At 41.7% G+C, this 23,723-nt stretch overlaps 1 protein-coding gene across 2 annotated transcripts in view; it reads left to right on the top strand.

Moving 5' to 3' along the window:
• The window catches only part of SIN3A (SIN3 transcription regulator family member A), a 59,270-nt gene that overhangs the window by 19,847 nt on the left and 15,700 nt on the right, over positions 1 to 23,723 (top strand). For both annotated transcript variants that reach the window (XM_067534586.1, XM_067534585.1), the window contains exons 3-14: positions 2,720 to 2,896; positions 4,979 to 5,085; positions 5,658 to 5,934; positions 8,891 to 9,142; positions 9,503 to 9,655; positions 9,995 to 10,153; positions 11,597 to 11,686; positions 13,384 to 13,502; positions 16,984 to 17,194; positions 18,918 to 19,034; positions 20,157 to 20,395; positions 23,400 to 23,583. In XM_067534586.1, the coding sequence (XP_067390687.1) occupies positions 2,720 to 2,896; positions 4,979 to 5,085; positions 5,658 to 5,934; positions 8,891 to 9,142; positions 9,503 to 9,655; positions 9,995 to 10,153; positions 11,597 to 11,686; positions 13,384 to 13,502; positions 16,984 to 17,194; positions 18,918 to 19,034; positions 20,157 to 20,395; positions 23,400 to 23,583 (2,085 nt within the window). The remainder of the gene's footprint in view (positions 1 to 2,719; positions 2,897 to 4,978; positions 5,086 to 5,657; positions 5,935 to 8,890; positions 9,143 to 9,502; positions 9,656 to 9,994; positions 10,154 to 11,596; positions 11,687 to 13,383; positions 13,503 to 16,983; positions 17,195 to 18,917; positions 19,035 to 20,156; positions 20,396 to 23,399; positions 23,584 to 23,723) is intronic.

The raw sequence follows: 23,723 nt of genomic DNA, 5'->3' as shown, positions 1-23,723 counted from the left end.
TGTGCACCAGGGGAATAATCCACAGTCTCGTTGTGTGAATAGCATTGACCATATAATGCAAGACACTTGTTTATTAATCCATGGTAGAATTCTACATGTGACAGCAGTTATTATTTTGCCAATAATGGCCTTTTAAACGAAGACCCGAATTTAGCAGTATGCTTAAACACGTGCCTGGTTTTAAGCACTTGCTTTAAATCCCACATATTTTAGTGGCAATTGATTACAACCTTAAAATTAGGTATGTGCTTAAGTACCTTGTTGAGTAAGGCGTAAATTGGGGACACTTGTATCCTGATCTCTGAATTATCTCCCCTAGTCAGAAGTAGGCCAGTAAGTAGGATAATTTGTCTTGCAGCCACTCAACCTTTGCTATGATTTTTTCATCTCATAAACGCAGCAAGACTGAATTGGATCAATACTTGGATGGGAGACTTCCAAGGAAAATCCAGGTGGAGCAGGAAGTGATGTGGGTGGTTCATTAGGTGGCTCTCTTCCCTTTGAGAGCCTGACTATTTGTGCTTATTAAAGGAATATTGCCAATTTGAAAATCGCATCATCTGAAAAATTTGTATTACTTATTCTAACAGCAGCATTTAAGATTTCTATAAATGAAACACTGGAGAGAAAATATTTGTCCTTTATTTTTCTTGGTGTTTACTTAGCTTTTGCCAGCACTCTATATATAATCCATGCCATGGTTTTGTTGTTGGTCAATTGCACTTCCTGTCTCATGCTCTGACCTGGGGAGCGACTCGTGCACACGCTACCCCAGGCTCTACAAAAGGATGTTCACTACTAATAGCAATAGCAGCAAATCTCAAACTGCAGAGGTAGCAGGCAGGCATGTACTCAGAGGAGGGGATAGAGGTCAGGAGAGGCGGCCCAGGTACGTTTGAGATTTGTTCTCAGGCCTTCTTAAAAGAATCTTCTAAATGTGGATGGGGGAGCAAAAAACCTTTTTTGTTTTTGTTTGTTTGTTGCTCTATTAGAAAACTAAGGCCTTTTAAATCATATTTTTTAAAAATTCAAGCTAAGTATTCCATTAAAGAATTTTTTAATTGAACTTGTTTATGATGTATAAAGGAGGCCTGAAAAGTGTGTGTTTAAAAGAATTTGTTCTGCATGTCTTCCCTAATTTATTTTTCTAAAGGTAAACGTCAAGTTTGGGTCTTCCCAGGTTTTTGTTGGAGGATCTCTGAGAGGTCCAAACGATGTTAAATGAGAGCTCTAACACCTAAATTGAAGAGCTACTGTGTTGAATCTTTAACAAAGGCTTTCTTCATCCAAAATGTTAGTTATTGTGCCATTAAATAGGCATTAATTGATTCAAACTCTGGTTTTGTTTCTGTCTCATAGAATCAGAGTTTAAGGCCAAAAAGGACTACCAGATCATTTAGCTTGATCTCCTGTGTATGTCACAGGCCAACAATCCTACCCGCACACCAACCACAACAACAGAAATGAGATCAAAGTATTACAGCCTACAGAAGAGTAGACTATTATGTTGCCACAGGCAGAGAATAGGAAGGACCCAGGTGCACTGGTGCCTGAGGCCCCCAAAATGTCAGGGAAATGATTAAGTGAGATATGCCCAGATAATCCTGGCAAGTGACTAGCACCCACATGCTGCAGAGGAGGGTGAAACACCCCCATGGTCACTGCCATTCTGACCTGGGGGAAAATTCCTTCCTGACCCCACATTCAGTGGTCAGTTGGATCCTGAGCATGTGAGCAAGAGCCAGTTAGCCAAGCAGCTGAGAGAGACTGGCCCACCCCTCAAATGTCCCATCGCCAACCAAGGCCGTCACTGATGTGTCGGAGGAAGGAGATAAAAAAAATCCTGCCAGAATCCATAGGGCAGGGGCGGAGAATCCGTTCTGTCCCTTGCCAGTAGCTGGCTGAAACCCTGAAGCACCAGCCTTTTTAGAAACGTAAGACATAAACCAGAAGTGAGCCCCAGGGCTGTTGACCTCACCCCCCACCATCACAAGCAACCCTGATCATACAATCCCACTCATAAATTTGTCCAAATCTTCCTGAAAATCTCTTCCCCTTCTCTACTTTCACTCCTGACTCTTGGGCTGGTGTCACTTCACTAGTTCTACAGTCGTTAAAGAGTCTTCAAGGCTGGACAGGACCTGAATTTCTATCATAAACAGAGAGAGGGTTCCCTTCTTTCATACTTTTGAAAAAAATCTTCAAGACCTTTGTAAATCAGAAATAAGTTGAAAGACACCAGCCATTTTTTTTTCTTTTTTCAGGTCATGGTTAAAGAGCCCAAAATGCATTTTACGAATAAGGCTGTTAGCCTTGGTGCTCTGATGAAAGTACAGACTTGGTAACATTCTGCCAATTCAAAATTGTATTTTGTACTTTTCATCCAGAGATGCTGAAGCAATTATTTATAAACAGCTACAGTGCACAGCTGTAAAGGTTATCATACCCATATTACAGATAGTCACCAGATGAAGTTCACGCAGCATCTGTGCAGTCAGGGATAGGACTCAAGGCTGCTTTTAAATTAGCTTTGCAATAACCACAGAAGTGGTTGCATTTCAGTACTGAGAGGTTGGTTGCTCCTTGGTGAAAGGTGCTGTGTAAGTCCATGTCTTTACTGAAGCACAAATTGTTAATGTACACAGTTTTTTCCAGTAGGAAATTTCCAAGAGCAGATAAAGCCCTAACCCCCAGCTGCTTTCTTTTCTCTCCTTCCCAGGTGTCAGCTGTGCCACAGAGCTCAGGCAGTCATGGGCCTGCTATAGCGACCGTCCATAGTGGACATCATCATACTGCACCAGTGCAGCCTCATGGAAGCCAGGTGGTGCAGAGTCATGCTCACCCGGCCCCTCCAGCAGCACCAGTGCAGGGGCAGCAGCAGTTCCAGAGGCTTAAGGTAACACCAAGCTCCAATTTATCATTCTGTAAAATGGGTGTTTTGAAAGGCAGCATCTGCTTGGTCGATAGTCGTTCCATCTGCACGGGTATCTGATCTAACCAGAAGAGAGATCTCAGGTAATAGTTGCTGGTTTTGTAACAATGTTTTTGTAATGAAGGGCAGTTAGGCTAGGTATATGGACAACTTGGTGTGAGTAGGGACTTGGTCCTTGGCCTGGTGTTCAGAACAAGCCCAAGGAGCCTGGTGCTAGCATTATATGTGGGGAATACAGAGTCCCATATAGTCTGTGCTGTACCAATGTTCATCAGCAGATCCCCTGATTCCTGTGACCTGGTAAACTCTGTGGTGAGTTTATTTGTGCAGCAGCCTAAATGAATGGAAAAATCACATTTTATTGACTATCAGCCGTACGTATTGAAGTACTGTATGTTCATTCAATAAAATTGCTAAAGGGAGTGACTTCTGTTTGTGTTATGCTGCTGCAGAGCAGGCAGCAGTTTCTGAGGCCTGTGCCAGAAGTTTGGCTATTGCATATGTAATGCCGGCTTCCTAGAAGAGCCAGTCGGATTGCCTGTTAAAAGCTTTCCTGATGAGCCATAGAAGCCCACCTTTAATCTTATGGAGTTCATGACTCGAAGGTTGGCCTTATACACAGCTAATATTTCAGTATGAAGGAGGGAATTTAGGCTGTGTATACCAAAGACTACTGCTTCTACCCCCAACCCCCATGTGTGCGTTTTCTTTTCAAATACTATAGTGAAATAATGGAAGCTGGAATTCCCATCAACCGGTTTGGGGAGGAAAGAAGGGGGACTAAGGAGCATTGATGCACAGCCCATGTGTGAAAGGGTTAAACTACCACAGCATCTAGTGGCTTTTCTGAATGGGTATGGAGGAGGTGCTTGGGAGAGAGCGAGGCTCTGTTCTTAAACTGTTTGCAATAAAATCCCTTAACTTCCTCCCCCCACCAAAAATAACACATTGAAGTGGTTAAATTCAGATCAACTGTAGTAAGAACACATGTGCATGATTCTGTTTTACCCTTCTCTTTTGGAAAACATAATGATGTGTCTTTCATTGCTCCCATATTAAAACAGTAAACAGAGCAACAGAACACTTACTTTCCAGAGGACCTAGTTTCCACAAGTTCTGGGATCAGATTTTGCTTCCTTTGAAATCAATGGCAAAACCTCTCATGGCTTTAGATAAATATGGATTAAAAACTCTTGCTCTGCCATTTTATTTAAACTTCAGTATTTCCCATACAATAGAACAGGAGCAATTCCCAGTGACTGCCTCAGGTATTATTCCAGAAGGTTTCTATTGCATGTAGGTCCTTTTGTACCTCCAGGCAATCTGGTAATGAACATAGGGGGTTGTTAGATGGCTTTTGCAGTGTATTTGTTGTGGCCTGACTTTCAGATGTAAGGACCCAGAATTCTCACAGAGGACTGTTGCACCTCCTGAAAATCAAATATTGGTACATGGACCATTCAGAAATATAAATTAAGTTTTCACATGATGGTCTTGCTATTTGGGATACGTCAGCTTTAACAACCACAGTTAGCATTTTCCAAATCCTTATGAGCCAAATTGAAATGTTTATTTAAAAAGAAAAAAAAAAGTGCAAGTGTGTACCATGCAGCACCAATACATGGAATCTCCTCTGTCTTTATTTTCACAAACAATTTAATAATATTAAATACTAATAATAATTTCCACAAGCAAATGTAAGAAAAATAGTGCATGTCCAGCTCTGAGTTTTTACTAACAGCCAGTGATGAAATGGTAACTTTTAAGTGTGTTCACTCTGACTATTTCTGCTGATGCATACATTGCATCATCACAGAAAAGTACCAAGATCTTTCTAGTGGGAGCCCAGCATTAAAATGTGGGTGTGTCAAATGGTCAAGTAGCACTGATTATAAACTAGCCAATGTTATGATCATGCTGCTAATTAATTTACTCTTAGTGGCTTACTGTAGGCAGCTGCCTTTCCAAATGTGCATGGTCATGCACAAGAGTGGATGCTCACTTTTCTCTGCTAGTGTATTTTTAACTCCTTTATTTTGCCTTCAGGTGGAGGATGCGCTGTCCTATCTTGACCAGGTGAAACTGCAGTTTGGTAGTCAGCCTCAGGTCTACAATGATTTCCTGGACATAATGAAGGAATTTAAGTCTCAAAGGTAATGACTTACATTCTGCTTTCCTCATACTAGATTAGAGAGAGTGAGTGTGTTTGGGAAGTGTGGGCAAGAGATGGTTAGTGCTTTCCACTTTGGAGATTACCCATCCCTTTGTAATCTCTAGAGTCCTTTTCCTCCTCTTTGCTCCATCCATGCTGCTGGTTGGAGGGTTCTGGGAGTGCAGTGTTGGTCAGTATTTCCCATTCTGGATTCCAAGCAGATCTCCTCAAATGTGCCAAATCTCTGCTTAGAGAGTGGGAGTTCACAGGTTCAGTCCTTACAGCTAATTCATCTGGCTGTCTGCTTACCAGTAGCTGCATAGTGGTCAGATTTGTGACCAAATCACATTGAATTAGTGTTGTTTGGACAAATAAAATTGTTCTTACATTACAGCCAAGTTAAATAATATATGAGTAAGAAGCGGTTTTGTCTTGTTCCCTGGGTTTGTCGCAGGCTAGGGATGGCTAGATCAAAATTTGAATGGAAATGAAAGTTCCATTGTGTGAGGTTCCTGGCTTGCCAGTGAAAGACCCTTGCAAGATCTGTGACCTTTCTGTCTTCTTCCTTTACAGTATTGACACTCCAGGAGTGATCAGCCGTGTGTCCCAGCTCTTCAAAGGTCACCCTGACTTGATAATGGGCTTCAATACCTTCTTGCCACCTGGCTACAAAATTGAGGTGCAGACTAATGACATGGTGAATGTGACAACGCCAGGGCAGGTTCACCAGATCCCCACCCATGGCCTCCAGCCACAGCCTCAGCCTCAGCATCAATCTCAGCCTTCAGCACAGTCGACCCCAACCCCAGCACAGCCAGCACCACAGCCACCACCTGCCAAAATCAGTAAGGTGAGAGACTTTGGCGGCCACAGGCAGAGTGAAACATGTAATCCCTGTTTAGAAATGGTAGGGAACTAAAGATTGCAAAAGGCTCAATATTTCATCAAAGGAAATGTTGTAAAAATTGAAATATCTGTAAAATCACTTTTGCATCTTTTCACATTATGAAAACTACAGCAAACGTGTACCAGTTTGGCTCCCCAGCAGTAGCTATGAGTGTGCATGTGAATGGTAGGATGATCACTGATGGAGACCAGACCGTCTCTGCAGAGCAGTCATATTGCCTGGTGATATGATACAAGTGTGAAAATAATCAGATGCCAAACTGCCAGCGCAATGAAAAGTACTATATGTGAATATAAATGGTTCTACAGAATTGTTCAGGAAATTACTGACTTTAGAAAATTCTATGGATGTAAAGTAAATTTTAGAAGGAATCTGAAGTGATGAATTTGGAATTCGTGTCAGAAACTGCTTTTTTAAATTTTAGATTTGGAAAAGGCAAATTCAGGTATAAAGGGGTGGCTGTTTTTGTTACTGTAGTTTCTCAAAGCCCTAGTTTGTGCTCCTTGCCTTGGCTTCAGCTCAGTTTCCTTTCTTAAAAGCTTTTTTTTTTTTTTTTAAATCTCACGGATTGGTTTGGAAATATTGCATTGATTTAAAAAATGAACTTGCTATCCAAAATCAGTAAATTATTCCAAACGTCTCCATTGGAGACTACCAAAGGAGATGCAGGCCATTGTTATACACTTTATTTGGGGGAAGAAAGATACCCAGAATCTCTAGCAAAATACGGTAGTGACCAATATTAGAGGATGGTCTGGTAGGCCCAGAATAAGTGCCTTTTTTTTAGGTAGCTCAATTGCACTTGATACAGGATCCCTGTTAAAGCATTAGGTAAGCATTGAACACAGTGGATTTCTGGATATTCCCCTGGATTATTTTTCTTTTCTGATAAGAAACATAAACCCCGATAAAAGGGTTGTCCATCAGTAAGAAACTTTCATGTAGAATTTTCCGTTGTTGTTTGCAGTGTTGGAGTTGTGTTGGTCCCAAATGTGAGCAGAACAAGGAGGGTGAGGTAATATCTTTTATTGGACCAACTTCTGTTGGTGGAAGGGACAAGCTTTTGAGCTTGAAAGAGCTCTTCCTCAGGTCATGTGAGGGAGAGTTCTGTGATGCTTGAAAATTGTCCCTTCCATCAACAGAAGTTGGTCCAATAAAAGATATTACCTCACCCACCTTGTCTCTCTCATATGGAATCTTAACAGTTGGGGTAATTAACCACTGCAACAATTTGCCTATGGACATGATGGATTTGCCTTCTCTTGAAGTCTTTAAATGTCTGCCTTTCTAAAAACATGCGTTCTAGCTCAACCAGAAATTATGGGCTTAATGCTGGAATCACTGGTGAAATCCTATGTCCCGTGTTATGCAGGAAGCCAGATTAGATGACCACCATAGCTTTCCCTTTTTCCAACGTTGGTAGCATGCAGCAAGATTCTCTGTGACAATTAAGAGTCCTCACAAAGATGCACTAGTGGTACTTCTCTTCTGTCGTTATTTAAAAATGACACAAAAAACATATGAAGAGAACATTAAGGTTGGTTGCAAAGTCAAGCATTCAAAAATGAGGAAATCTCAGATTTCAAGCCTCTGCTCCAAAGCATGGAAGCACTAGAGTGTCTCAATGAATTTTTTTTAACATGGGCAGAACGTGCTTTTCCTTGATCTCCTCAGAACTAGCTGAACAGCTTATGCTGAAACTTTAGCCTGAGGCAGCTGCCAGGTATGAGAAACTTGAGCTTGAGGAGTTAGTTTGGCAAAGTTATAAGTGACTGAAAACAAGATCTTATAATGGGACGTTTTGGGCAACCTTAACTACAGGGTTGTTACCAGAACTGCCAGTAATGCTCTCCAAATATAGTTCTGATGTGTGTTGGAAGACAGTGGAGGGTGTAGTACTTTTATTTGCATTGAAAATTACCAGCTCCAAGTTGCTTGTAGACCCTTCTGTGGTTTTGTGGAGCTTCCCACTAAAGGATAGCTACCAGATTTAAAAATCCTACATTGCTTTTCATATTTATGTGATTTATGACTCAATATTGGAAAAGGAAAGTATCTGCAGATGCAATTGCCTGGCTTTCTGGAGTACAGGGCACCTTCATAATGGAGACAATAACTGGTCACACTGGAGCAAGTTTGGTTCTGTTATTTTGACATATGAAAAGACAAAAATGGCTCAGTCAAAATCCAGTTGCTTTGTAATATCCAAATTTGTTTCCTCACTCCTTGAAAAGTGAGGTCTCCCTTTGTTTTACCAAGTGCACTTTGAATCAGCTCTTTAGATGATTGTCACATCGTGTGTTAGTTTTCTTCTGCTTTAGTCAGATGTATTTTTTCTGTACATCCGTTAATGTTCAGAATCGGTTTTCTGAAAATAAAACAATTCCTACAGGGACAACCGTTAGGACATTTTCTTGTGTACACAAGCTGCTTATTGTTAAGAAGCACTAAACTAAGTGAACATTGCCTTATTCCCTTTTCTCTTGGTCTCCATCAGTGTAAACAAAAAACAGAATCTGCTGCAACAGTCCCAGCTGTGTAGCTAAGCACACCAAGAAATAAGCATGCCACAAACTCCAGTATTAAAACATATGGATGAGGCTATTTTGCTGGACATTAGTAACATCAAGGTATGTCCAGCTTCCTCAGCCTCTCCATTGGTCAAATCAGAGTATCTTGGGAAAAGTGTGAGAGCTTTCATCCAACAGAGGTACCCTGTGCATGATGCTTCACTGTTGGCATCAGTTATGGGAACATCTCCTATCCCCTGTTATTGTGTGCAATTGATTTTGTTGAGTTCTATAACTACTTGTCCTCTTCCTAGGATTTGATCTGAATGAAATAAACTACTCCTGACCCAATTCTCTAAGACAAAACTAAGCGTCCCTTTTCTTCACAGCCATCACAATTGCAGGCACATACTCCAGCCAGCCAGCAGACTCCCCCAATTCCTCCCTATGCATCACCACGCTCTCCACCTGTGCAGCCTCATACACCTGTGACAATCTCTCTTGGAACCACGCCGTCCCTGCAGAACAATCAGCCAGTTGAGTTTAATCATGCCATCAACTACGTCAACAAGATCAAGAATCGGTTCCAGGGACAGCCAGACATCTATAAGGCCTTCCTGGAGATCCTCCACACATATCAGGTTAGTGGAATGGCATAGAGGGGCAATGCATATAATACATCTACATACAGCATTGTGAAGGAGAGAGAAAAACCTATCCAGCATCTGTATCTTGTCAGTTGATGGTTGCCCCCTGAGAATTTAGAATGACTCTTTGTTTTTAGAGGAGCTGCTAGCCACCATCTTCCGTTTTTCTTTCTGATGCTGATTTTTCAGTGAGTGATACAGGAGCAACAAACAAAAACTCTCCTCAGCTCAGGGATGAATGCTTTGAGTTGCATTAAGTATTGCTCCCCAGAGAAAGAAAAGCAGACACCAATGAAAGCAGCTGTAATGGTTCTTGTTTCCTTTGCTCTGACACATCCCCCATTCCTGTGACAGAAAGAGCAGCGGAATGCCAAGGAGGCAGGTGGTAACTACACACCAGCTTTGACAGAGCAGGAGGTGTATGCACAGGTGGCGCGCCTCTTCAAGAACCAGGAGGATTTACTGTCTGAGTTTGGGCAGTTCCTGCCAGATGCTAACAGCTCTGTGGTGAGTTCAAGCCCGCTAATTAGTTGGTAGCAGAAACACTTGGTAGAAAGCTGGCTATGGAAGAAAACTGAGTCCAGAAAAGCTTTTCTGATGGTTAGGCATGTTTTCAAACGGCCTTTCACTGCACATAGGGAAAAGGGGGCAGGGAATACAGCCTCTGTTGACAAATCCTTACATTGGATTCCTGTGCCTCAAAGACCTGTTCTGGGACTATAATCATTGCTGTAAACTGCAATGGTCAGCTAGAGTTAAAGGGCAGGGGGTCCACATGCACCGTTGTCACAGTACCAGAAGCTCAGGTGACTAATAGTCTTGTTTTTTGGGGGATTTTTAAATAAGCTGTTAAGCAAGACAACTGCAGAGAAAGTGGAGTCAGTGAGAAATGACCATGGTGGTACAGTCAAGAAACCCCAGCTCAACAACAAGCAACAAAGACCCAACCAAAATGGCTGTCAAATCAGACGGCACTCAGGAACTGGAGCAACCCCGCCAGTGAAGGTAAGATCATGCACAGTTCACAGCTTTACTTCACGAATCAGTGGCAGTGGGTGAAAATTGAGGGGGCAAAGTAGAATACACTTTACATACTTGTTTATATTGAGGCTCAAATTCCAGGTTATGATTAGATTGAGGGTGAAGGAGACCCAACCCCATTTCTAATTAGACCCTGCTCAGGTCTGCCTTTAAGTGCAGGACTTACTAGTACCCATCCAAAGAGGGCTAGAGATTTAGATCTAGCGTGTGTGAGAGTAGCAGTGGTTGCTTCTGGAGAAAGGGGAACAGTGCTTGCTTTCTCTGATGTTGCTATGTAATTCACAGGGATGTGTGTATTGATTATATTGTTTTATTTAATAAAGTGGCATTTGGAGAGGGAGTAGATAAGGAGAAGCCTCAGTAAACCTTACTAAGTGAAAGGTTGTCTAAGGTTTGCAATACTGTTCTCAAGATATTTGGGGGAAGTAAACAAGCAGAAGAATTACAGTATATCCCAGGGGTTGCATTAAAACAGAACTCAGTGCAGGTACATTAGGCTCCTCTCTGTTTTTCCCATGATAAAAGTAATTCGAGAGTTCTAGTGATTCTGCATTCTGTTAGCCGAGTCTTGTCTTTACAGGCTACCAGAGTTTCTGGGTAAGTAAGGCTCTGCAATACAACAGAAATGGCACAGTGGTGTAGTGTTTGGATATTGAGGTTGTAAGGGCCAATTTGCCTCTCTTCTCCCTGTGCAACTAGGTCTAGGATCACTATAGTAAGACTATGTATTTTGCTTTGTAAAGGAAAGGAACAGCACACACCTCTCTAGTAATTTAATCCCACTTACCTCCAGAATGACTGAACAAATAACAATAATGGTCAGCTTCCAGCCTTCCTCTGAGAATGAAAAATGTGGCTTTGGGAAGAAGGGATCCTTGAAGACCCTGGGAAAAAATAAAAGAAGAGAGCAAAGAAATACACAAACTATGGGGAGGTGCAAGATTGGAGTAAGTGGGAGAGATGCTGGCAGAAATCAAAAGGAGTTTGTCTTCATTGTTAAGTACAGAATTAACATATTGAGGTGTATTCTGTGCATGACTGTTGCAAGTGACTTGATGTGTTTTTCCATCCTTGCATTAAACATTATTTGAAGTTTTGCTGCCAGTAAAAAAATAAAGTTTTTTCATCTCTTCCCCTTCCCCCATCAAACAGGAGTATGGAGAAGACAATTACTCAAAGTTCATGAGAAACAAAAAGGGGAGCTAAGTGAATACTTAATTTTTGGGAGACTGATAAAAACTCAAATATACGATTCTCCTCCTAAAAACTTGGTGTCGACTGCTCTATTTGAAAGCACATGGTGTGTCAGGGAAGTTGAAACACACGCCATCGAATGATGGATGGACGAAACGTAATCCATTGCATACTTGAATCCTTCTTTTGTGGTTTTACTTTTGCTTTTTGTAGAAGAAACCGAAGCTGCTTGGTTTAAAGGACCAGTCATTGGCAGAAGCCAGCAAACATGGAGTGGGGACAGAATCTCTGTTCTTCGAGAAGGTGAGTGATGAAATTCTGAATAGACAGTTTTGCATATCTGTTTCATGCTTGTAGCAAATTGGCTTTCCAATGCGAGTATAAACAGCGAAGTCTGTGGTGTTCTCTCCAGAATGAGAGTTCTGTCAACTTTTAACTACACATGTGCTATCAACTGGTCTTTAAATCTGATACACAGAATTTTTAAAATTTAAAAAATTCTGTGTATGTCCCCTTCCCTAAAGTGCATCTCTGGCTCTTCAGTTCCTCTGATCCACTGCTTTGTCCCCTCTGGGGAGGTAGGATTGGCAGCAGAGCATAACCGTCAGGGGTTGTGGCCACCGATTCTCATGGAAGACAAAAACCTGCAGGAAAAGACATCTTTGTCCATAGTTCACATTCCATCTCCCTTCACCCTAGGCCCCCTAGACTACTGGTTATATGACTAGCCTACCTTGTTGTATTGGCACTGTCTGTCTCTCCCTTCCTCTCTTCTGTCCAGCTGCATTAAGTGTGGGCAGCTTTGCTTAAATGAGTCAGTTGTAAGCTATGTTTTCTGGAGTGGGAACATACCATGTTGTGCAGTTGTTACCTATTTCTTGCCATGCCTCCTGGCCACACAGACTAGACTGAGGCAGGTAGACAGTATGGGATGTCTCCAGGTAGTCTTTTATCCTCTTCCTGGAGGTATATGCAATTCTTTCTCTTCTCCACTGCATGGAGGACAGCATGTGACCCTAAGTAAATGGACATTTTAACTGTATCCATGTGCTAATGACACCATCCTGTTTCCATGGCACAGTTTGCAGGCCAGGTAATGGTAACCGGAAGCCCATATGTTGCTTGGAAAACACGTAGGTGTTAACATGAGTAAATGTAGAAATCCCTGCAGTTGAGTCTGAATCGTAACTATGAATGACCTGATGCTGCTACTTCATTTGATGTGTGGATGCAAACTGTTCTCATGGGGAAGATAGTAGTGTTCTAAAAATCGGATTCAGCTGTGTCTTATTGAGAAGAGGAGGGTTACAAACACCAGTTTATGGTGATAATGCAAGCTGAAAAGTCAGTTGTGACTGCTGTAGCGTGCAGTACTGTTAATTAGGCTACAGTGGATTGTTCTGTTGCTTTGACTTCCTGCATGCAGCTTGCCCTAGTGGGTAGAGGATACTGGAGTGATGCGTCTGCTTCTAGAAGCAGAACAGCAGACAACTGTTGTAGTTCCTGCTTGCAGTGTTACATCAATCAGTTTTCACTGAGGCTCTTCTCAGTGGTCCCATATTTCACTCTTCTCCTTATGAGTGGACACACACATTTCGATTGCTTACCTCTTTAAGTTGGAGGAGAGTGTCCAGTTGGAGAATGGCATCTTTGAATCGTCACTCTGCCCTCATGCTCTGGGCAAGTGAGAGCCAGAGACCCAGTTTAACTTATATTTTATTCTAGTCTATTCTATCGAGGTTCTTATACCTTACCTGTTCACCGTATTAATGCATGGGCAGGGAAAATGCATTTAAATGCAATTGCATAAAACTCCCAAGGTAATCAAAAGGCAAGTAGATAACTTTTATGAATCAGTTCAAACTTCAAAATGTTCTGAGAGAAGCTACAGGTTCAGGATAACAGTTCAGGATAACAACTGGGGACCACAATATTGAATCTAGGTTGCACTTATTCTCCACTCTGTATTGACTGTTTTCCTCCTCCCATGTATTTGTAAGGTCCGCAAGGCTCTGCGTAGCACGGAGGCGTATGAAAATTTTCTTCGCTGCCTGGTTATTTTTAATCAGGAGGTGATCTCCCGGGCTGAGCTTGTGCAGCTAGTTTCTCCATTCTTGGGGTAAGTGGAGATGGGCAAATCCATTTCTGCATGTGGACAGTGCTTGGAGGTGGGTGATGCTAGGGGATCTAGTCTGCTTTTGTTTGGGTGCTGGATGGAAATGCTGACTTGTGTGGCCATTTAAAGAAAACAATTTGCTGCAATTTAAGGCCACTATGTCCTGTCCTGTTCTCAAGGGTTAAGGAGAACAATTTATCACCCTCCTTTGTATAACAACATTTTATGTACTTGAAGATTGTTATCATGTCCCCAGTCAGTCTTCTCTTCTCAGACTAAACAAACCCATTTTTCCCCCAATCTTTCATCATAGATCATGTTTTCTAGACACTTAATAATTTTTGTTGCTCTCCTTTGGACTTTCTCCAGTTTGTCCACATCTTTCTCAAAATGTGGTGGCCAGAACTGGACACAATATTCCAGCTGAGGACTTGTCAGTGCTGAGTCTTGCTTACAACACTCCTGCTAGGACCTCCCAGAATGATGTTAGCTTTTTTTGCAATAGTATTACATTGTTGACTCATATTTAGTTTGTGATCCACTATAATCCCCAGATCTTTTTCTGCAGTACTACTTCCTAGGCAGTCCTTTCCCATTTTGTATTTGTGCAGTTAATCATTCCTTCTAAAGTGGAGTACTTTGCATTTGTCCTTATTGAATTTCGTCCTGTTTATTTCAGACCACTTATCCAGTTTGTCAAGACCATTTTGAATTCTAATCCTGTCCTCCAAAGAGCTTGAAATCCTTCCCAGCTTGGTATCTTCCACAAACTTTATAAATGTACTCTCTATGCCATTATCCAAATCATTTATGAAGCTCTTGATTAGAACTGGACCCAGGACAAGTCTCTTTGGGACCCCTCTTGATATGCCCTTTCAGCTTGATTGTGAACCATTGATAACTAATTTCTGAGTATGCTTTTCCAACCAGTTGTGCGTCCACCTTATACTACGTTTGTTGAGGCTGTATTTATCTAGTGCGTTTATGAGACGGTCATGTGAGATGGTATCAAAAGCCTTACTAAAGTGGAGATATATCATATCTACTGCTTCCTCACCCCATCCACAAGGCTTGTTACTCTGTCAGAGAAGGATGTTAAGTTTGTCTGAAGCGATTTATTCTTGACAAATCCATGTTGATTCTTACTCATTACCATGTTTGCTTCTAAGTACGTACTAATTGATTGGTTGATTTTTCTGTTATCTTTCTGGGTACTGAAGTTAAGCTGGCTGGTCTACAATTCCCTGGGATGTCCTTATTCGCTTTTTTACAGATAGTTACTACATTTGCCCTTTCCAAGGCCCCTGGGATCTTACCTGTCCTCCACAAGTTCTCAGAGATAATCGCTAATGGCTCAGAGATCTCTTCAGCCAGTTCCTTAAGTATTCTAGGATATATTTCGTTAGGCCCTGCTGACTTGAAGACATCTAACTTGCCTAAGTCATTCTAAACTTGTCCTTTCTCTGTTTGAGCCTGAGATCCTAGCCCTTTTATACACATGTTCACTGTGTTAATGGTCTAAGCACTGCTAACTTTTTTGGTGAAAATTGAAATGAAAAAGGCAATTAACACTTTGGCCATTGCTGCGTTTTCGGTTTTCTGTCTTTTCCTCCTTATTGAGTTAATGGGCCTGTCCTGGATCTTCCTCTTGCTTCTAATGTACTTGTAAAATGTTTTCTTGTTACCCTTCATGTCCCTACTGAGTTGAATCTTGTTTTGTGCCTTGGTCTTTCTCATTTTGTCCCGATGTGCTTGTGTTGTTTTTTAATATTCATCCTTTGTAGTTTGACATAGTTTCCACTTTTTGTATGCTCTGTTTTGAGTTTCAGGACATTGAAGATCTCCTGGTTAAGCCAGGGTGGTTTCTTAACCATACATCCTTCCTTTCTTGTGCACTAGGATAGTTTGCTCCTGTGTCCTTAATAAGGTCTCTTTAAAAAAACTGCCAGCTCTCCTGAACTCTTTTGTCCTTTAGACTTGCTTCCCATGGGATCTTACTTACCAATTCTCTGAGTTTTCTAAAGTCTGCCTTCTTGAATTCCATTGTTGTTATTCTGCTGTTTTCCCCTCCTACTTGTTCCTTAGACTCATAAACTCTTGTCATGTCATGATCACTTTCACCCAAGCTGCATTCCACCTTCAGATTCTCAACCAGTTGCTGTCTGTTAGTTAGACTCACATTTAGAATAGCTTGTCCCCTAGTCATTTTGTCCACCGTCTGTAATAAAAAGTTGTCTCCGATACATTGCAAGAATTTGCTGGATAATCTGTGCCCTGCTGCATTATTTTCGCAACAGGTGACTGGGGTAGTTGAAGTCCCCCATCATTACCAAGTCCTGTGTTTTGGATGATTTTATTAGTTGTTTAAAAAAAGCCTTATCAGCCTCTTCTTCCTGGTTGAGTGAGCTGTAGTAGACACCCACCATGACATCACTTTTGGTTTTTTTTTACCCCTTTTATCCTTACCCGGAAACTTTCAACAGGTCTACCTCCCACTTCTATCTCATCCTCAGTGCAAGTGTATATGTCTTTGATATACAAGGCAACATCTCCTCCCTTTTTTCCCTGCTCGTTCTTCCTGAACGAGCTGTATCCTTCTATACCAATAGTCTAGTCATGTGAATTATCCCACCAAATTTCTGTGATGCCGGTTATGTCATCATTAGTATTTTTAGTCTTCCTGCATTGTTTTTTTAGCTTCTAATAAAGTCTTCAGAGAGTAAGATTATTTTTTCAGAAGCAGAATTCAGGGTCTTCAGGTACCAATATGGATGTGCTTGGATGTCAGCTGATATTTTCTAAACCTCCCACCTAATGGTGCAAAAGTATATGCTTCTTTTTTAAGACACCAACTAAAACTTTGGTACTGTGAGGATCACTCTTCAAAGCTGGAATTTTTCTTCAATAGAGTCCTAGAATCCTTTCTCAGATTCTTTACCCCTTTCTATTTTAAGGCTGAGTGGCAGATAGGTTAGCAACCAGCCAACTGGCTTTCATATCTAACCTAAATGGTCAGAGAGATTTCAGCTTGAAAATACTGTCATACTGCTCCTGACAAGTCTTGTCAGCTCTGTGAGAGAGGCTGCTGACACAGTTCCTCATATCCTCACTCATCTGAAAGGCTGTGTTCATGAGGCAGAAGAAGAGTGTTCCAGCAGTCACATTTTCTCCTTTTGCTCTCAGACATCATGGCAATAGCCTCCCAGGTGGGAAGGCATTTGCCACGAAAAAAGGTCTTCAAGAGGGAGAGAGGCAGGAGCAATCCAGAGAAAAACAGAGTGACTTTCTGCACTGGCATCCACTTATCAGGCCACATCAAAGTGGAATTGAGTGGCCAAGAGTCTTCTGTCAGATTGTGACTTCCAAGAGCCATCTTGCACAGTTTCTCAGGTGGCAGCTCTGATCCAATACCTTAGAGCGCTGGTATTTGATTTCTAAGTTACTACAGTTTTCATGGCTTTCTTGTATGTTTCTTTTCTCTTAGGAAATTCCCAGAACTGTTCACTTGGTTTAAAAACTTTCTGGGTTACAAAGAGTCTGTTCACATGGAGACATTTCCAAAAGAACGGGCTACAGAGGGGATTGCCATGGAGATAGACTATGCCTCCTGTAAGAGACTGGGTTCCAGCTACCGAGCCTTGCCCAAGAGTTACCAGCAGCCCAAGTGCACAGGGCGGACTCCACTGTGTAAAGAGGTAAGGTGTTCTAGCCAGAGGAATTGCATGCCAGAAGAAGCCCATTTCCAGTCTGCTATGATTTGAGTAGTAGCTGGTAAAAAGGAGCAATAAGAGGAGTTGATTTGTATAACTCTAGTATGCTGAAAGGTTGCAAAGTCAAGCACTCAGAAGGTAGGAAATGCTAAAGGTTGCCAGTGTAACCTTAATTCACCGCTATATGTGTATGCATTATAATATAATCTTTAATTTTGTGTTCACATATTATTTTTTCCACGGAACCCCTGCCTCATTTAGTAACAGTGCAGCTACCAGCCACATGCTTGTGCGTGCATGTGTGTGTGAGAGTGAGAGAACAGATTCCTCACAAATCATGTATTCTGAGAATCCCATGAAGTTTTCCTGCGTTTCAGCTGTGGTGTATATATACACCAGAAAATCTTTGTGTTCTGAGAATCCCATAATTTGTAAAATATCTGTCCAGTTTATAAAGACTTCATAGATCAACAACCAAAGCTTCAATTTCTGGTCTCCTGGCAGGAAGTGCAGCAGAGTCTGTGTGTGCATCCAGGCCTTGCGCTGCTCTATAATGTTTTTTTGATCAATGCAGGAACGGTGCTGCCTAGTACTGTTTACCTATCCAGCTGAGGAAGGCTAATGGTTCTGACGTGTGTGGGGCAGGGACTTTTACAGGAGATCAACGAAGATCTCAATGGTCTATAAGAGGGATTAAGAGAATTTGCTGGAGAAGAGGGGAACCCCAGAGCACAGCTAAATTTTGCCTAGATGGCTGTGAAAGTCTTTGCCACCACAAACATCTTAGGCGATAGGCAGGTCTTTGCTCCTCATGCCAGGGAGAAGGGAAGGCCAGGATGAGGCTGACCAGTTGTCTGCAAATGGAGGTGCTTTCTTGTAGTAGGTGATAAGCATCTAGTTGAACTGATGGTAGGATAGCTTAAAATAACAGGGTTAAAACCAATTGCATCATTTGAAAACCTTACTGTAACATGGCTCTAAAAGATGTCCTGTGTGGTATCATTACAAACCATGCCTTGCAGGAGTTCAGTGATTCAGGCTCTCACACTTCAGGGTCTGTGAAAATGGGCCAAAGTTTTCAAACCAGCTTGGCTGAAGTTGGGCTCCCACATCTTTATTTTGGCACCTTGGCCTCTTTTTTACAGAGGTTCTGACAAATCCCAGCTCCCATTGAAGTCAATGGAAGTTCCATTTGCTCAGGACCTTTGAGAATGAGGCTGAGGTTCCAATGTATGGATTTAAGCACCTAACTAGGCTTACATCCTATATTTAAATATTAAGTCCATACAAAAAGTCATAGGCACCTTAACAGTCAATTATACTTATAATAATCCAGTGATCACCCAGCATAATTAAGAATCATATTCACAGACCAGTTTTAACTCAGCTAGCCAATAAATCCAAAGCAACAAAAAAACTACTTTCACCCTCTCCTTCACTTCCCTGGGAGAAAAACCTCTAGCTTTCCCCAAGACAATATCAAATCAATAGTTTGGGTAGCATGCCCAGGAGGTCATTGAATTTTGGTATAAGGGGTGCTGTGGTGTGTACAAGACAGAATCTTCACCAAGGAAAAAAGAGAGAATCCATGTAGGGAATCTGAGATTCCTTGTCCGAGGAACTGGTGATGATATACATTTGGGTTTCTGCTTCTCTGATGGCTCACAGAGAAGATCCATCAGTCTTCTGCTTTTCTCCTTCATCTAAGGTTTTGAATGATACTTGGGTCTCCTTCCCTTCCTGGTCTGAGGATTCCACCTTTGTTAGCTCCAAGAAGACACAATACGAAGAACACATCTACAGATGTGAGGATGAGCGTTTTGAGGTAGAAATTTTTCCAAATTCATCTCTTGGAAAGTTTGGGATTCTATGAATGGTTAGCTATATGGTATAATACTGCTTTAATACTGATGCCTGGAATCATTTTTTCTGGGTGATGCATGTCTCACATGGTTACAGGGTCATAGAATCATAAAAATATAGGGCTGGAAAGGACTTCAAGAAGTAATCAAGTCCAGCCCCCTGTGCTGAGATGGACAAAGTGAACCAAGGCCATCCTGACAGAAGTTTGTCCAACCTGTTTGTAAAACCTCCAATGATGGGGATTCCACAGTCTTCCTTGGAAGCCTATTCCGGTGTTAACTACCCTTATAGTTAAAAAGTTATCCTGATATTTAACTTAAATCTCCCTTGCTGCAGATTAAGCCCATTACCTCTTGTCCTGCTTCGGTGGACATGGTTATGCTTCTAATTAAGGACTACTCAGCCTTTGTGAATACAAGAAGCAAAACCCAAGTAACTGCTTCTGGTCAGCAACCCCTTTCCCTCCAATCCATTGACTTTATCTTGGTCAGTAGCTTTGGCATTGTTTTCTTTCTCTTCTGTTTAGGTCATTCCAAATGAAATTGTTCAAAGGCAGGAGCATAATTGATGCTTCCTTTTATTAGCCAAGTAGGAATTTATTTCAGCCACTATGTACTGTGTTAAATCTGAAAAATGACACATTCACAGAGCGTTCAATGATTGACACTCCAAATGGAAGTCAGCACAGCAATTATTTGCATATGCTAAGATTTATCACATCCTTTTGTAGTATAGCTGTCAACTGTATACCTCCCACACATGGAAAATCTTATTTCCTAAAGGTAGCGTTTTGGTAGCTCATAACTTCTTGTGGAAGGATGTAATACAGTATAGGAAGCAGATGAAATAGAGATTAGAACAACCAAATGTGGAAATATTAAACCACTGCTCAAGTGCCTCCTGTTCTACATGCACAGCATTACAGAAGTATTAGGTCGGTATAACTGGTCGCTCGGTGTGGTTTTTTCACACCCCTGAGTGACACAATTATACCAATACAGGTCTGTAGTGTAGACCTGACCTTAGTTTCCAGAAAGTTAATGTTTTATCTATTGTACCACAGCTAATGCACCTTCCCTTTCAGCTGGATGTTGTCTTGGAGACCAACTTGGCAACAATCAGAGTCTTAGAGGCAATCCAAAAGAAACTCTCTCGCTTGTCTGCCGAGGAGCAAGCTAAATTCCGACTGGACAACACTCTGGGTGGCACATCGGAGGTGATCCACCGCAAGGCGCTGCAGAGGATATATGCTGACAAAGCGGCCGACATCATAGATGGGCTGAGGAAAAACCCATCTGTTGCAGTTCCTATTGTGCTGAAAAGGTACTTCACATGTTCTAGCATTATTACTTCTGTTTGGTAAAACTCATCGTGTGCTATATGTCCGGATCGTGCCTAATACACACAGAGGTTCCAGTCCAGGAAAGCATACAGTCTGAGAAATGCAGATGCTTTTTATGTTATAGTTAGTTGTTGCATTTCATAGTACCCAGTTATGAATGGGCTGTTGTGTCCATTAAAGCCAAAACATCACTGGCCCCGCTGGCAGGTGTGAATTTATTATTTTTCCTATACAGATATGGCAGGTTTGACTTCAGAAATCAAGATGGGGTGGGGTTGTGGATTGTCAGATTGGAGCACAACTGAGTTTGATCCCATTATAAATCCCATCTGTGAAAGTCAACAAGGCTTCAGAGTGTAGAGTCTGTGTTGGATTCAAGTTCCAACTTAAAGAATATTGCTTGGGTTCTACGGCCAGCCTCCTGATCAGAAAAAGGGAGCGAGTGCACAATATTTGAGGGGGGCCAGAGACAGCTATCTCGAACAATGGTTATAACTGACAACATCAGCTCCCCACATATAAAATGTCACCTCTGCACACGGCCAGGAGAAGGAGTTTTTCAATATTTTAAATGATTACTTCTTGGGATAGGTAGCCTGTAGCTACACAAGAGGGGAGGCTACTGACTCTAGCCCTGAATAACACTCAGACATTGAATCAAGAAATAACTATGGTCAAACCATTGAGTGGCAGCAACTGCAATATATAACTAAGTCCAGCATCCTTGGTGGAAGGGATTATACCAAAAATTAGCACTGTGATATGAAACTTGGGAAGGTGGAAGCTAAGTCAAAAGTTGGACAATTTTTAAAATCCTTAAAGCGTAGGTTCTTGAACTGATCAGTGGACCACCGGTAGTCAATGTGGTCTTGAATTGGAAGAGATGTGGTTGACAGAATCTTCATTTCTTACGTATCCTCAATCTCTGCTGTGAATTGAAGCAGATATGCCATTATATTGAAAAAACAAGCACATCCCCCACTTAGCTGGAATTCTGTGTTCTGGTCTGGTCACCCTATCTCGAAAAGGACATCGAAGTAACAAAGGGTTGAAAGATGGGCCAGGGGAAAGATGAAGCATGGAAAGACTTTAATGTGAGAAGTGATTGATGGTAATGAAACTATATTTAGGTTTGAGAGATGGTGGTATCAGAGGGGTTTTTACAGAGGTATACAAAATATGATTGCTGCTGCTATTTACCCTTTCATATACAAACATGGGGATATTCAGTGAAAATGGAAGGCAGGAAATGTAAAACTGATGAAAGGAAATACTCTTCTCTAGTTGTACCAATCTGTGCAGGACTTGCTGGTGTCTTAGACCCTTAGCACAAGACTTTTAGAACTTCCTTAGCTCTCCTTTTGTTTAAAACAAAAAACAAAACAAAAACTTGAGGGTGGCGATAGTAGACTGGAGCAAAAGTCAGTCCCCCTAGTGTCACTCACGCCTGAGTGTAAGTGCTGTCTTCCAACCAGTTCCTCAATGAGCATGGTCAGTGAGCCGGACATGTGCGCTGTAAAGAGAAGGTGGAAATTGAGCTATCCAAAGAAGTATGTGCAGAATGTGCTGCTACTAAACTGCCTGAAGAGAATAGTCCCATAAATGAATGAGAACTAACCTTTTTATTCTTTATAGCTTCTTCTGTCCTCCTGGCTGATTCTGGATTTGTACAGCAAGAGGCTACAAATGTGTTTTGATGGAACCGTGTCATCATACATTTCCACTTTCCAGATACATCTCTAACAATGTAAAACAAAGGATAATTAGAAATAAAAGTAATTCCTTTTAGCATGTGGTTGTCATATCTATATTATGGTGGCAGCCAAATGCCCCAGACAGAATTAGGGCTCCATTATACAAACGCAGAAAGAGAACTCCTGTCTGGAAGGACTTGTTTTTGTGTTGTCATGTGCAGGACTTGTGCATTCTTCAACAGGCTCTCTACTGAGGAAGGGTACAAACTGAGAACTAGACACAAAGAAACGAGATGAAAGGAGAGGGGTAAGACTGTGAGGAAGAGGTGCTTAGTCATGAGGGTATGGGCATGGTATAAAAACTAGATTAGAGGAGGGATACAGTTCTGAGAAAAACTACCAAGTCTGAGGTACTTCTGGCATCTGTGTATGTTCAGCAATTATCCCATGTCTCATAAAAAGCATCTGGGCTGTCTAGATGTAAGATGTGATTTCTTAATCTTCAGTGAAGAGAGCTGGTTTTCCCATTATGTCAAGATGTGAGAGGTGGCGAGTGGTGTCTGATTTCCAATTGATGTGTGTTTTTCCTTTAAATCTGATCAAGCTGGTTACAATGCACTCTTTGTTAACTGACAGAATTGACTTCTTTCTTCTGGACTAGGTATAGGCTGGCTGAGGGGTTCAGCATTTGGTATATGCCTGTGTTGCATGAGGTGAAAAGAATATCTAGTTACAGGACCATAAAAAGTGTCAGAGAAACTTGAGAGCTCTGTAATGTCCAGCAAGTGGTTAAATCCCATATATTAAATAAATGATGGGATGTCACAGATACCTGGGACTCTTTGGGCCAGCTGGTTACAATAGCTGAGATTTCTGGTATTAGTAATTCCTCACAATGCAAAATTCCGGGATATTGATAATGAACCCAGAACCAGGCCTATGACTCTGTAGGAGCTGCACAGGAGAAAAAAAAAAGTTTGGTTTATGCTCTGTTGAATGCCCTCTTCAGCCTGGTTAGCAGGGTCAAGCCGCAAATGTGTGACCGGCTCAAACCTCTGTAAAATAACAGCAGCAAACCCAGTCTAAAGTTTAATGGCCATTTATGGAGAATTTTGCTATGGACGTTGTCCCTCATTTGAACTTCTTTTATAAGTTGCTGCTGTTTCAGTGGGCGATGGATATTGAGCAGAAACCTAGTCTCTAGCTTGTCTGGTTTGGTTTTTTCCTACACCCATCAATGTGGTATCTTAGCATATCTTAGCTCCTGTTCTTGTTTTTTATTGCTGCTAAGGTTAAAGATGAAAGAGGAAGAGTGGCGAGAAGCCCAGAGAGGATTCAATAAGGTCTGGAGGGAGCAGAATGAGAAATATTACCTGAAATCCCTTGACCACCAGGGCATCAACTTCAAACAAAATGACACCAAGGTCCTGAGGTCAAAGAGTCTGCTCAATGAGATTGAGAGCATCTATGATGAGGTAAGGTGGTCACTGATAGTGTCATTTCGTCAACTGTCTGGGCTCTGAGCATGCGCTCTCACCTCTTCCCTCGTGCCCCCCACCTCTTGTTTGCCAGGGTATACTTATAGTGTGGCATTTGTATCCCTCTACATGGCCAC

The sequence above is a fragment of the Emydura macquarii genome, unplaced genomic scaffold (assembly GCF_026122565.2).
Source record: "Emydura macquarii macquarii isolate MOO-44397 ecotype Brisbane River unplaced genomic scaffold, CSIRO-AGI_Emac_v2 contig_3451, whole genome shotgun sequence".
In the NCBI taxonomy this organism is placed as follows: domain Eukaryota; kingdom Metazoa; phylum Chordata; order Testudines; family Chelidae; genus Emydura; species Emydura macquarii.
This window is presented reverse-complemented; position numbering and strand designations above follow the sequence as displayed.